The 15388-nt window shown below is 45.5% G+C and overlaps 1 protein-coding gene across 4 annotated transcripts in view; it reads right to left on the bottom strand.

Annotated features, from left to right (window-relative positions):
- The window catches only part of CCDC85C (coiled-coil domain containing 85C), a 112531-nt gene that overhangs the window by 49118 nt on the left and 48025 nt on the right, over window positions 1–15388 (bottom strand). The window contains exon 2 of one of the 4 annotated variants that reach the window (XM_064140860.1): window positions 10754–11117. The exons of the other annotated variants lie outside the window; for them this stretch is intronic. Coding sequence (XP_063996930.1) covers window positions 11074–11117 — 44 coding nt within the window. The 3' untranslated portion in view covers window positions 10754–11073. Of the gene's footprint in view, window positions 1–10753; window positions 11118–15388 lie in introns of those variants that run through there. 4 annotated transcript variants of the gene reach the window in all.

Here is a 15388-nt window from a genome sequence, read left to right as displayed (position 1 = left end):
GTTTCAGACAAGTTTTCACAGTAGGCTTAATTTGGCAGATGGCTCTAATATGAGCAGGGGCACTGCTAAGCCACTGCTGAGTTACTTTAGTTTTGCAGGTGCTGTCCTCTGCTATGGCAACACCAGGACTTTAAGGGTATGCTCCTTGGTTTGCTTTGGCATGCTCGGCTCTGCAGTGACTCCACAATGACTCAGGGAGAAGCCACTTCTTCCAATGTCCAAGAGACCTGACCCTATTCCCACATTAGCCTTTGATTCCACAGAACAAAGGCAGCCTCTCCAGCCTGGCACCCAGGCTCCAACCCAGCTAGCACCCAATGAAAATATCAATCAATTCAGCTGTGAAAGTGTGTGAGTGGTTGAGAGGGCAGGTCTGCTGACAAGAGGAAAGTAAAAGCCAAATGATGTATTCCAACAGGGAGGTGAAGAAGCTCACCAACCTAAAACCTCCTTCTCTTCTCTCAGGTCTGAACCATTCTCTGCTAGCTTCAGCCTGGCAGCAGGAGCTTGGGCACAATTTAGGTCTCCATATGTAGCATCAACCTCACCCATGACAGCATCTGTCTGAATAAGACTGGTAGTATCAGTCTTCATTTTGAAGGTGTGTGTGCTAGTTTGAAGCAGGCTAGAATGTTTTGGTGAGAAGAACTAGATTACAGGCTGTGGAAAGAAAGCAATGGTGATGTCTACTTCACTCACAGGCTTGCTGAGATGTATAAGAACAAGAAATTAAAGCATTAGATAACACTCTCGGCACCACTCTCGCTTGGGCTGCTGGCTGAGCTGCATCTCTCTAACCTCACATTCCATTTTGGGCTAACCCCCTGGCCAAACCTCTATTTTTCTTTGGGACTAGGGTAAGGTTGAGAGGGGTAGGGGGAAGGTGAAGGGGTGGTTGAGAGCCCCTCCTGGGGACTCAGGTTTCTGGGAGGGGAGTTGTTTTTCTCTATTACCTTTTACCTTGTATATTTCTGTCTATAACTGTATATACTGTAAATATCTGCTTGTATATTGTGCCAGCTGTAAATATCAGCTTCATTCATATTTCCAGAGCTGGCTGAGTCTAGTCTGGGAGATTTCTAAAGTGGGGGGGGGAGGGCAGGGAACACCCAAACCATCACAGTGTGGATGGTAGCTCAGGTACAGAATAAATGTTCAAGCACTAGTCAAAACAAGAGGAAGTGTGTCATCAGCCCAGTCACAAATAGCAAAGAAATCTGGTCTCAGACTAAGACAGAGGTTTTCTAACTCTCACAAGCCTGTGGTTACAATTGGCAATACGGCTGTGCTGCTGCAAAGTGCTGTTCTGGCAGGATGGAACATATGCCACTGCAGCTATTTAATTAACATTTCATAGCAAGCCTGTAACTACCAGCTCTGAAGTATTTCAAGACTGCACGTTCCCAACTCAGTTCCAGTTCATTAGGCCTGTCTGGGAGCTTAGAGGCCTCAAGTCCGTCTGTAGCAGTTTGATAAGGTCTCTCCTGACTTTGGCTTTTACAGCTCACTACTGCAACATCCAGCCATGACATCATCTCCTCATACAGCAAAACATCTGCCCATGACAACTGTCAACAGGAGCTCAAGAGCACCTGATACCTTATCAGGATTTCATTAGGAAGCAGCTGATAGGGAAGGAGGAGAGTGTGCATGTGTAAGCCCATGGACTGCGGCGCAGCTGGGAGAGAGCAGCCTCATCCCACCGGAAAATGGCCACCAGTTTCTCCCTCCTTAGGTGACCCCTGCGTTAAATCTTTGTGGGGCCTGTCCTTCTATCATAGCACAGCACTGCAGGACCCACTGGAGATTGTTTGCATCTGACAATGTCTAATCCACTCAACCCATAAAACCTGCTCAATAGGAAAGTGGCAAAATGCTTCCCAGTCTTCTAGCCTGACACCCTCTCTCCTGAAAGGGACAACCAGTAGATGCTCTTCTGTTACTGGGAGTGGTCACGAACACACGGTGCTGCTGTGGCTCTGCACTGCTTCCCACAGCTCCTCTTGTGAGCCTGATTGCAGAGTATGGTGCCTTCACCAGGATGCTCAGACATGCTCCCCACCACACTCCCCATATATCATGCTTCCTGCATGACAGACAGGCTCAGTCCTGACTGTTAGTCCCTACTCTTTGTCCAGGTTTCCTGGGAAAATCTTTCCTTCTATCCCTCAGAGATTTTGAAGGTAAAGAACCAGGAAAAAAAGAGGTGTTTGTTTTACAAGTTGTATTTCAACACTTCACTGTGGGCATTGCTCTGAGGACAATCAGCGTGGTTTTTTAGGTCCAGCCTCAGGCTGAGCTTTGAAGCAAAACTGGACAGACTACAATTAGAGCCAATAAGAAAACACAGTGATAGAAATATTAATGTCCAAGACACGTACAGACAGTCTTGACTGGTGCACATGGTAGAGGAAAACTGATTTACGTCTGCTGCAGTGCTCTTGCTTCCTGCACAGATGCCTACACTGTACCAGAGAGCAGGTGCTCTCTGGATCAACTCCAGGTGCTGCAATACCTACAACACCTATCACAACTCAGCGACATCAGGCAGAATTCAAGGATTTCCTTGGCCTCTTTAAGAAGCTGTGCAACCACACAGATATACAATGAAAAACTGCTTGAATGCAGAAAATAATAACTCTAGAGAAAGTAGGACAACTTTCAAAAGACAGGTGGATCAGAGCAATCCCCTCCTACAGACACTGAGGTATCAGCATTCCACTACCAGCACGTATTAGTTGATATGAAGGGAGACAATAAAAGATGCAGAAGCTGGAGGAAGGCCCAGGGAAGATCAGACTCTCTACTGGAAGTGACACTGTCCTCACAAAATCTTGTGAGATGGAAAAGATGAGTAACACCAACAGACTCAAAGCTCACACCTCATGCCTTATCAACTCATAGTTCCATCTAAAAACCTTTTCTTCCTATGTCAGAGCTGCACTGCACCAATGCATTATCTTCTGTTGTTGCCAGTCCCAAAAGAGTAAAGCCACAGTCCACTGACCAGTGCCAAAACGGTGAATTAGGAGACCACTGTAATCTTCCTTATCCTATACCTCTCTACTATTGCCACAGATGGGCATAGATGGATATACCATGGTACAGCCTAATAAGCAGAACCTTCCAGGGGTCTAATTTTAGGCACAGAGATAAAACCCCTGTTTTCGATAGACCTATGGATTGCTTCCCCTTGGTGCGATGGACCCCTGAATCCACAGGAAGGGATGGTGGGACTCTCTGCTTGAAGCTCATGCCCCAGCAACCAGCTGTGCTAGACTCACCCTTGGGGGAAGAAGGGAGGCGAAGCAGTTGTTTGGGAAGCGGAGCTGCAAGTCACTCACTGCTAACGGGATTCTGCAGCTTTAATGATTACGAAAAGGTTAAAATGACCTGCCAGGCACCCTCAGCTCCTTAAGCCTCTTTCCTTCCTCGTGCTGCTTTAATCTTGGTACCATGGTCACGTGACCCAGGCAAAAAAAGCCCCCAAGCCGATTAGTGGCTTTCCACCAGCTACAAACAACTCAAAACATTTAGGATGGTGTGGATGCTTCGGAAAAAGTAGCCTGCTTTGCTCCACGGCCTCCTTTTGGGGGCACCTCGACAAACACTGCAGCCTCTAAAAGTCACAAAAAGGTACTGTCCTAAGTAAAAATCCCTAAACCAAGAGGGCAGGATGCATGCATTTCCACCTCGTATCAACCCACCTACTTGTTTTCTCCCTCTCACCTCCAAAACTCAATCTTTTCCAGCTGACTTTGTCTATCACCACAGTAGCCACTGTTCCCATCTCTGCAACAGCAGCCAAAGGCTAAGCAACTGCCATTAACAGAGTGCTGCAATCAAAACCTCAGCCAAAGTAAACCTAAAATTTTATGACAGCATCTTTTGATTCCTCATACACAGCTATTCTGTGAAGAAAGATCTTGGAGACCATTGCAATTCACAGTTTGGCCATGAACCAGTCACGCTGAGGCAAAAGCAGTATGTGGGATTCTGCCATGATGCAGAAACAAGAGCCATGTATGTAAACAGGGAAAATAATCCTCCTTACTAATAAAGGTCTCGAACAGGGATCTGTGTCCAGTTTTAGGAAGCACACTTCAAGGCTCATGCAGACTGAGCTGGAAAGAATTCAGGAGAGAAATAAGGACGATCGAAGTGTGGAAAGCATAATCTAGCAGGAGAGCTTGAAAGAACCCAGATTGTTTAGCTGGGGAAGAAAAGACCAAACACAGATTTAATAATGGATTCAACTATGTAAATGGTTTTCAAAAAAAGATGAAGTGCATAAGTTGTTCGCTTGTCCACCCAGGAAGAGCAAGCTCTTTAATAGCAGGGATATTTAAGGGCTAGAAGAGATTGCCTTGGGAGGTAGTGGAATTGTCATTGATGACGGCTTTCATGAGCAGGTTAGACAAACACCTGTCAGGAGTAATTTAGATAGAGCTGAGCCTGCCCTGGGGCAAAGGGCCATCCCTTTAGATGACCCTGGGAGCCCATCAGGGCAAGTTTTCCATGCCTATCCTGCACAAATACCACATGAGAAAAACCTGTAACTATTTCACTTAGATTCCAGAAAGCAAGCACCGCAATTATTTGACAACAATAGTGAAATCACTTCAACACCTTTGACTGGCATGGCAGATTCAGTAATTTGAGACCATCCACTCAGTTTGGTTTTCTCCCATCTGCAGAAGTCTCACCTAACTCCACCATTGCTGGTAAAGAAAGAATAGCTCCCAACAGGGTGTGGAGAACAAGTGCCGGGGTAGGGCTCTCCAATACTAATGGGATGTTTGCAATAAAAAGGTTATATTGGAAACAGTTGGCTCTCCTAAAATACAGCCAGGGATTTCAAGACTTAGCAATCTCCTTTAAAAAAAAAAAAGAGTTCTTATCTTTTAAGAGTTATTGCTTCCAGCTTTTTCACAGAAATTTGGAGTCCTAAATCACAGAAGGCCAGCATGCATGAGGCTCAGTGTGACTGTAGTAACAACATATGGTCTCTAGCCAAAAGAGCTTAAAAAAGAGGAGCTCAGTGAATGCAGACAAGCTGGGGGATGCCAGGAAACCATGTGGGTGAGGAAACAGCCTCAGCAGCATTGAAAGTCCAACTGTGGTTAAGGCTTGTGGGCAACATGACAGAGGGAGGGTCTGGAGAAGGCTACAGAAACACTCATGTCCACGTTTGTGAGTCTTGGGACAGCACAAGAGAAAGTACAAAGGCACTAATTTGAAAGTTGAGTATATGAGAATGAAGGCCAGGTCTCCTAAGCTACGTAATAGTTCTGAAACCCCCATAATAAGCAGCTACATTCCCCAAAACAACCATGTGGTCTTTCAAGTTAGGAAGGTAACTATCAGAAGTCCAAGGGTTCTTGAGTTTGCACTAGTGAAACCAAAAGAAGTGGCAAATGAAAGACAAGTTGGCTTCAGAGCCCTTTGTCACCCTGTCACAGAAAGCTCCAGGAAATAGGCTGACCTGAAACATTTGCATGTCCAACTGCCCTATTAGCTACCTCTTGTAAATCCACTGAAACGAGTGCAACTGTACCCTAGGAATCTGCTCCCTAGTTCCATTTTGCACAATTGATGCTCCACTTCTCAGCAAGGAGAAACAGTGAGCAGCCCCAATCGGTATTTTTTCTCTTTGAACTCATCATACTGACCAAAATTCAGCAAGATATTTGCCCCCAGATAAGAACCCACTCAAATGCATGCAGATTGGATCCCATCCTTGCAAGATTCGGGGCAGCTGTGGCAGTAGCAAAAGCTTCACCATATATATGGTAAGACCTCTGCTGAAGTTTTTTCCATTTTTATGGCAAACTTTTAACCATCAACAGTTCAAAAGTCTATGAGAAAGACATCAGGTTAATCCAAAATAGAACACTTGTAAGTGAGTTTTGCTTTGAATTTCAAGGTTTGTTTGAATTCTTCCAACATTTGCTCCTGAATAGATTAACATTACCCCCCAGGTAAGAAGCACTGCCAAGTTCCAGGTGGCTATAAATCTTATATTTGACATTGTACATACAAAAGAGCCAGTAGGTCTTATGCAGAAATTCCCACTGTCTTCAAAGGAATCCTGCTTAGAAACTGATAGCACCAAATAGCCCAGCTGCAGAAGGGCTCTCTTAAGTTTACAAAACTACTTCCTAAGCAACCTGCAGTGGGAAAGGCAAATTTTATCCGTTCAGCTGATTGTTTGGCTTTTTGTTAAAAGGCTAAATAAGATATTAAATACCTGCAAAAGTCTTTTGTTGCAAAAATCAAGCTGAAACTTTTGCAGGCTCTAAAAATGCATTTTGAGTTGTAAATCTGCTTCCCTCTTTTGCTTGGGAAGATTCTTCTGGACAATAAATGCAGTGAGCCCAGGAGAGGGCTGCATAATTATCCGCTTCATACAATGGAAAACAGCCTTTCCAATGCAGTCCTCAACTGTCAGGAATCCAAGCTGCGTGATAATTAAAACTCAAAAATCCTCTTCCATCCAGAGAGAAGTGAAACGTTAATTTCCACTCCTAAATACCTCTACCATATCTGAGAAGTCCCTTGTATTAAAAAAAAAATAATAATCTCATGGATGCCAATGATGCCCTTCTGAGTACTGACAGGAAAAATTTAATTGGCAGTGAGAAAAAACTAATGATTAGGTTAACAAAAAATAGGCTCTATTGACTCGGGCCACTCGACCATTCCTGATGAGGGTAAACAGCATCCCCCTCCTTCTTCCTCACTCCCACTGCCTTTGTCTGCTGCACAGGGCAAGGCTGAGAGCAGGAACACATTCAAAAGCAATGCCTCGGTGGGAAAAGGCTGGAGTCAGATCAAAGTCCTTCCACCGAGAGGCCCGTCAGCATCCAGTGCTCGCTGAATGGCCTCCATGAGCCCAGGAATTTGTTATCCCCCTCCCAGCCCTGGTCCAGGCTGCCCCACACTCCATCTTATTCCCAGCACTGGCTGCCTCCATCTCTCCTCCTGAATTTAAAAAAGTGCAAGGCAGCAAAGGGGTTAAAAATTGCTAGTATTTTTTTCTAGCAAAAATAACTTCTACGGTCATGGCTGGTGTGTATCTACTGGGCAAGGTAGTAACAAATGTCATTCCACAACTGGAGCTAGCAGAGGAGGGCTCTCGCCCAAGCAATGAGCACAATGAAGGATTTCGTGGTGTTACCCACTCTTGCTGCTACTTGGAATGAGGGCAAGTTAGGAATTTTTAGGTAAAGCAATTCTTCATTGGAAAATGCTGATTTATCAGAAGAGCTTTCTTAACACAGGTGTTAAATTTCATGCAGTTTTTAGTTCAGGATGAAATTTCTGGTCAGACCCTCAGAGAAAAACAGAGAAAGTCTAAAATAGCCATGAGCCTGTGGCTTAAGACAATCACCAGGGAACGTCTAAATCCTTGCACATTAAGCTCCTCTGGAGTGGGGATTGTATGTGTCTGTGTCAAAGACACAGAGATTTCTATGGCAAAGGAGAGGCAGCCTTGCTGCACTGCCGGGAGAAACCCCACGCCTGCCCTATTTGCAGTTGTAGGGCCAGTGGATCATACCAGCTACAACAGGCACCTGCGGAGGTCCCAGCATTCACCCACAGCTCAGTTTTGGATGTCAGTGTATTTTGCAAGTAGCTGGCTTAATGTGCTGGTCTTTCCTAAATGAGCCAATGTTACAGGAAACAAAGCTCTGCTGTAGTCCGGAGCACCGAGGCGACCCCCATTCACCTCCACCCATTCCCCTGTGATTTGGAGTATTTTCCGAGGTGCTGCTTCTCTCTTCCTCTGGCCAGTTCCTCCCTTCCACTCAGCAGCAGAAACCCACTCATCTGCTCACTCTCCTACTGCGGCCCGTAGTTAAACATTATATGCTGCAATTGCCTAGCAATTTAACTCACTTTTGACAAACACATCCCAACAGCAGCGTGACTGGAGGAGGAAGGTGTGTTTCTTCCCAAACACTTTAAGGACTCAGTGCAGACAGGAAAACCAGCTATGCATAAAAGTGATAATGCACACTTAATTCACTGTACTTTGGTGTCAAACTGGAAGATGGTACAAACCTAATCCCTCCCAGCTTTCACCTGAAATAAAATTCAACCAAAAGCAATTGGGTCACAGAGACTCTCCTTCATGCCATCAGATGACATAAACAGAGCAAACTGTTGCCTATCACCTGCACAAAGGTGGAGGGAAATCCTTGGTTTGGAAAGCTGCAATGTCTCACCTCCTACCTACAGCCCTCTCCTGTCTGCACCTGCTGCTTTGCCGCGGGAGGTAACAAAAGGAAATGAAACAGAAGAAGGGCTGTGGAGAGTAATGTGTTGGCTGCGCTAAACTGGCATGGGCTTTGTCAGGGCCAGCTGGGAACAGCAGTAGGCCAGCCAAAAATATGCTATAACCCCAAACTGAGCAGAACAGGGACTCCAGATACATAAGCAAGTGACACATGGTATGGCTTAGGAATGTGAAAATAGTAAACATGTAATTAACGCCTGGAAAGAAAGGCTTGACAATACCTAAGCACTTCATGTCTAAAGGGAGTAAAAACAAAACAGAGCAGCAGATTAGAATGCATCATTGTGCCAGACTGAAATAATGAGACAACAGGAAATAAAATCTGGTTTAAAATAAGTTACTAATACAATGCTACTTCAATAAAAACAGAAGAAATCATTTAGAAATAGCAAGTCAAACCTCAGATAAATCTCCCATCCATGCTACCACCCTCAGGCAGAAGTTTTAGGAAGAGCTCTATAGAGCTAGTCCTTGCCATCACTGATCTTTTCCAGGGAGTGCTGAGCAATCCCCAGTGCAAGGGAAGTCAGCTGGAGAGCATCCCTCGGAACAAGTCCCCTGGCGATTAAAGCAAAGCAGAGCACTGCACTGTCACCTTGCCTGGGGCAGCCAAGGAGAGTCCAGGCATTTGGCTACCAGTGACGATAAAATCAATCCCACAGTGATCTGGAGAGCAGGAAATGGGAGGAGAATTTCTGATCCCACAAGCCAAATGAGCGCTCACTACAGCTTTGCAAAAAGACAATGCAAACCTTTACCACGTTTCCCTGAGGTAACATTCAGAAATTAAACCTAAACAACACAGTCAGCTTCCCCTGTTACTTATTAACAGGTTTATTACCTCTCAATCAAGTCCTTTGGACTGGGGGCTGACCGCTCCCCACAATGCAGATTAACTTGTGCTTCTCTGAGTCTCCAGAGCAGGCTCCAGGGCTCAGCCTCAGCACTCCAGTGGCATGCAGGTGCCCACAGGATCCACCTCTGCACATTTGCCTCCAAATGTACATTCTGCATTTCAGCCTTGAAGATGGGTCTGAGCAGCAAGCCCCCCTGCTCTCTCCATAGTGTCACATTTGTGAGCCAACTCTAGCTACACACATCATTGCAGAGCTGGGGCAAGGGGAAAAAGATACAAAAGGTACCCTGACACAAACATCTTCCTTCCCAACCACGTCTTGCTCCAGGTATCTCCTGTCTGCTCATCACAGAGGTTCGCCTGGGGCTCCTCTGCATCTGCATCCTAGGACTACCTGAGAACTAGTAGAGGGAGAGAAGGTGATTTTTTTACTTCTACAGGAAAGCTCTTCACTGCACATACAAAAGGAAAAGAAAAAAGACTACTAGGCATAGGCCCCGTGAAGCCACTAATATCACCTATCTTCTCCTCAAAGCCAAGTTTTGCCCGTGCTCTCATTTTAACATAACCCAAGTGCCCACCTCCTCCCTTGAGAGACTGACACTGCCTAATAGCTTTCACCTTGAGGACACATTTCCTGATGACTTTCTCCTTCACCTAATTTCATCCCATTAATCCTGGTTATACGTGCTGGGCCCCCCTCGCTCCACACCTCCCCCACCCTGCAGACACACAGGCTTGGTGAGCACGTCCCCGTTGAGGCTACTTGCCCCTGCTGTCAGAAAAGAGAGGATCTGACTCTCACACTTGCTTGCCACAAGCTCAACCTCTGCAGACACATGAGAAATGCCTGGGAAGTTACTTGTATGGCAGGGTTTGTCCTTTCCCTGCCTCCCAAAGGTCCCCCATGAGTGTGGTTTTAAATGACAGGTCATCCCTGCCTTTCTCTAGGAAGTGCTTTGCAATGCCAATTTCCAGCCCATGAACACACAGCCTGCACAGCACTATTTGTGTTGACCAACAGGAATTTAATCAGCCAACAACAATAAACTGGGTAATACTCAATTGTATGAAGCCACCAGTCAGATGAAAGGATTTACAAAGGCTGGATTGATCTCCAAGCCCTGGCAGCTTTCCCACGGTCCCCCTCTAATCTGCAAAGCCAAAGAGTTTCACCAGAATATGTGAAAACTCCAAAATCTGGGCTTTCCTGCAGAGCATGTTAAGTCCAAATAAGTCTCTCAACTATAGATGGGTAGTTTTTTCATGTCCCCCCTGCACTGTGGCTGTCTCTTACCTAACACTAGAGGAGCACCACTTCAGGGCAAAGCCCCCTCAGAGACAGCCAGCTTATGTAACCACTAATGCCATAAGCACTACAATGTCTTTAGGGACAAAAAGGCTCAACGCAGGCTCAGACCAACAGTAGCCAATTCACTGTGCAGAACTAAACAGCAGTACAGGCAGGCTGGCAGTAGCTACTTCCCAAGGGTCAGCTATAATATCTGATTCACCCACAATCCAGCCACATTCGTGTCAACTAACACAGCAGGGCACCTAATGAACGACACTTTAAAACCCCAGCAGAGTAATAGTTTTACTAGAAGTGGTTACTCGGTTGTTGAAGAACAAGACAGTTTGAGAGGGTCATGAAGCAGTGATACCTCCCATGGCTAAGAAACAGTCACATAAGCAAGCTGAGTGTCCACAACACAGGCATCAGCTCTGCTTTATGGCCAGCTGCAGTTTGTGGTAGCAAGAAACAGTGGCAAAGATTTCCTGTAGTGGGAGGCAGTTTGGGTAGAGGTTTGGCAGTTTTCATCCCACCAAGTCATGGTCACTGTTTGCGAGGTCACAGCTCTCGTCACAGAGATATTCACCACAAACACTCATCAGAAAAACAAAGGAAGAATCTCTACATAGTTGTGAGCAATCCACTCTCCATCTGCTTCTTCAGACCTGGGGAAAGACCAAAAAGGCAAATCTGGGATTCACTCCTCCATCCCAACTTAACCAGCTCATACCACTACTAACTTGCTCAAGGGAATAAACACACACATTTACACAGCACCACGCAGGATGGCAGGGCCCTCCTTCCTCTCCAATCTGCACTAATCTTCTCTAGCGTCTGTGCTGCAGAAGATAATTTAGAGGCACTGGCATGCTCCCGAACACATTGCCTTTCTCACACTGCAATTAAATGTACATCATTGTCTGGCTGTACTGTATCCTTGGGGCAGGAGAGACTGTCACCATCTTAAAGTCGTGATTTACAGAGGTAATAATCATGGCACCAGTCTCATTACATGCCAACTTTCACAAAATTAGGTGATAGATACTATTCATTAAGTTGCCACATGATGCCCATATCCATCCATCTGTTACAGCTGAGCTAACATTTTGGTTTGGAGCATGTAAGCTAATGGCTTCTTTAGGAAGAAAGCAGGCACTCTCCTGAAAGGTGATGAAGAAAAAGGGTAAGATTTCAACTGGGTAAATAATTTTCCCCAAAAAAAAGGTTAAGCAGAGATCTCTCAGACACTGGAGGCTTTCTGAGTACCCAGCAGCATGACACTCAGGCCAAAGCAGACCAATATGCAAGTCATAACACAATACTCAAAAATGGCACATGTGAGGCAAAAGCTTCATTCCTGGTGAACTCAACCCAAGCAGCTGCACAAGCCACCAAGTGGATTAATTTTGCGGTGTGTCAGCAGGCTGCTTGGGGTCCCTGAAGGAGCTGTTCAGACTTTGTCCAGCACAGAGGGCCCAAACTGTAGGTTGCTCCTCTCCTAGCAGCAATCAGGATGGGACTGCATGGGGGTATGGTTGCAAAAGCCCAGCTGCCATACACCCTTATAGCCCAGGGATCCTCCAGCCATCCTTGGCTGCAACCAGGAGCCAAGATGAGTCTTTGACAGCCCCAGAATCACAGAGGCACATGTCCCTTGTCATCGTGCCAGAGGATTACACTCTCGCCTCTACACGCAAAGGAAAGAAGGAAGAAGACACTGGAGATCCGGCGAACACCCAGCATGGGGATGAAAAAAACCAAAAAACACTAGAGTACATGTTCCAGAAGAGACAAGGGACTTCAGTGCTCTGTTTCTCTCTGAAAATTACTTATCACCCAGTTTTGCTTTTAAAACAAAGGCACTGACGTGGGCATTTTCAGAGAACGAAAGGATGAGTCACCCTCAAAGAGAGAAATTAAAAGAATTCCTGAAGAATATTCTTCTTTTTTATCTTCTTAGGGAAGGCTGTGAAAACAGGAGGTAAGGGCTGAGACCTCAAGACAGACACAATCATACACTGCACAGATATCCATCCTCAAGTATTAATCACAATTAGTTAAATAATACAAATGGTTTCCCAGCACGTTTCTTGCCAGAAGGAGGAGAAAAGCAAGTGCTGATGGTAGCCGATGCCAGCCTTTGATATGATGGCTCTGCATGTCTCTGACAGAGGCAGAGACAGAAAGAGCTTCATGCCCATCAAAGTACAGCACACCCAGAGGCCCAAATTTACCTTCTCTAACCCTACTCAACCCTTTCAACAAATGCTTCCTCAAGCAAAATGCATTAAGAGATAACATAAAAATAAAAGGGTTCCTACTTCCTCCTCCAATGCATGAAAATGCTGCTTTCAGTCAGAGAAGGTATCAGAGTTGGCTATGTATCTCAGAAACCCTGTAACAGCTACTGCAGGAGGGCAAGGACTGCAATGTGGAGAAGGCAGGGAGCCAAAGCCTGTGAACTGGAAAGTCTATGTTATACTTAAAAGCTTGTCACTAACAATGAGCAAGGCTTTTGTGGCCATCCAACTGCAGGCAGCTGCCTAAAGGGCCAGTGCTACCCCATGTCATCCCATGGTAACTCAGTGATGGAGATCATCTCTGCCTGATTGGGGCCAAAACAAGGGGACATGCAGCTGGGCACGGGGAGTTAGCACCAGCCCCTGGCAGTTGCCCAACATGAGGTCAGTTGTAGCCACTCACAAAACCACATGCCCAGCACTCCATCTCCAAACCAGAGCTAATAGCTCCCTGCTGTTTTTTTCCCTTCTGCAGCACAGGATACTCAGCTAAGCAGAACGAAAAGCACAAGTTGTTACACAGGAGTAATTCAGTCCAGGTAGCACCCCAACCATGCTGGGTAGCAAGCTTGTTGTCTATTCAGCATTAACGCATCTGGCACTGCCAACAAATCTGGTACTGCCAATATGGTACATAGTACTAGCTGTACTTGCCACACAGCTTGATAAAGCTCTGAGCACCAGGCGGGCACTGCCAGGCTCCATACAATTCCCCCTTATGCACCCCCCACCACGAGCTCTGCCCTGAACATCTCCATTGAGAATAAAAATGTGAACCAATTACCTATCAATAAAGCTAAGCAAAGGCTCTCACAGAGGTAAGGAAATATTACACCCTGGCTGAACAGCTCAGTAACCTAAGGACTGATACAAAGCCAGTGCCTAGAGTCAATCATACACTACATATGCTCTGCAAGATCAGCGCTGTGCATCACAAGACTTCAGCGTAGACATGAGCAGAGTCTTCCTTGCCTACCCCAAAGCCCATTCTTCAGGCAGCAGATTGTCTTCTCTTCGCCATTCCCCACATGCCTGGCACAGCCAATGGGGCAGGGACATGTCCTGCTTGCTAGCACTGGTGATGCAGAGGACGTGCAGTGCTGCATGTCCCCTGCAAGATCCTGCACGCTCCTCAACACTGGTGTTCATCTACTCTCACAACAGCCTGGGAAGGGCACCCCAGGTAAAAATGCTGAGCAGAGAGCTAAATGCAAGGCATAGTGGCAGGGTGCATGCCTGAGGGGTTCCGTGACCCTTTTGTGAGCCAAGACTGCCTCAGATACGTTTCTCTGTAAATGTAACAACCAATTGGAAAGTTTAAGGTGCCCTTGACTACAGGCTGTATAGGATCCAGCATACTGGTTGCAAAGTGAGAGCTGAAGGGTTAAGAGACATTTTGCAGGACTGTCTATGGCATCCACAGCATGTATCATGAGGTTAGATGCTGTTATTAGGATGAAAGCAGCATAATGCTATCAGAATTCAGGATTCATACCAACAGATTTGTGTTCCTTCAGGATTCAGCAGCATTTGCCTTGGGCAACAAGATAGCAGGGAAAGCAAGCTGCTGAAAGGGATGAACATATGATCATACGAACATGGAGTAGATTGGAAGATGTTTAGGACAGAAATTCAGAAATTAAGGTATGAGGTTTAGGAACAGCCCTGCAGTACAAGTAGAAGGGCTAAAATTTCAAAAGACAGGCAGTGTCAGGAGAGAATAACCACTATGGGAGAAGACTGTGTTCACCAACCCCAAATGTCCATTCTGATCTCCTACACCTTTTAATATTGATGTATTTTGCACACACACACACACACACACATATATATATAAATGTGTATGTATTTATATACCATGACCACATGTCACACACAGTATCAATGTAACATTAATCTAAGGGGATGGCCATACTCACAGTGCTTGTTTTGGATATTAGTGTTCCTCCCTTGTGATAGTAAATCTGGTATAATTAGATAAGACATAATTAAAAGTAAATTCCACCCAAATTACTTTGCAAACAAAGATACAGAAGCAAATTCAGTCCTGGTTTTAATTCTACTGAAGTCACTGAAATGACCTCAGGGATGAATTTGGCTAACTTGAATACTCATGACTCATTACTACTTGATGAGCTGTGCACCTACAAAGGGATAATAGGTCTTTTGGACAGACACAATCACATACAGAGATGGACATACTCAGGATGGAGGCAATGGATGAAAGTGCTTCCTGACTTAGGGGTCCTATCACTTCAGCTGCTGGCTTCGCTGATGTTTTTTGTTAGGTAAAAAAATTCAGTTTCAGCCTTTCTACAAAGTAACACAAGTAACTCTTTCAGGTCACTGCCACAGTACAGCAAGCACCGTGTAGCCCTTGGGAATGTGAGCTTTCAGACAGATTAATACAGCTTGACTGAAGAAGGGAAGATGACAGACACTACTTAACAGACTCCAAGCGGGGCTCATCCTTGAACTGAATTTTCTTCACAGTCTCAGGGGATCACAGGATGTTAGGGGTTGGAAGGGACCTCCAGAGATCATCGAGTCTATCTCACAACCCCTCAATCAGAAAAGTCAGTCTTCATATAATGAAATGCAAATACTTCTGGTTTTGGTAATTACTTTTAATTTAG

This window comes from Pogoniulus pusillus, chromosome 1 (genome assembly GCF_015220805.1).
Source record: "Pogoniulus pusillus isolate bPogPus1 chromosome 1, bPogPus1.pri, whole genome shotgun sequence".
Lineage (NCBI taxonomy): Eukaryota > Metazoa > Chordata > Aves > Piciformes > Lybiidae > Pogoniulus > Pogoniulus pusillus.
This window is presented reverse-complemented; position numbering and strand designations above follow the sequence as displayed.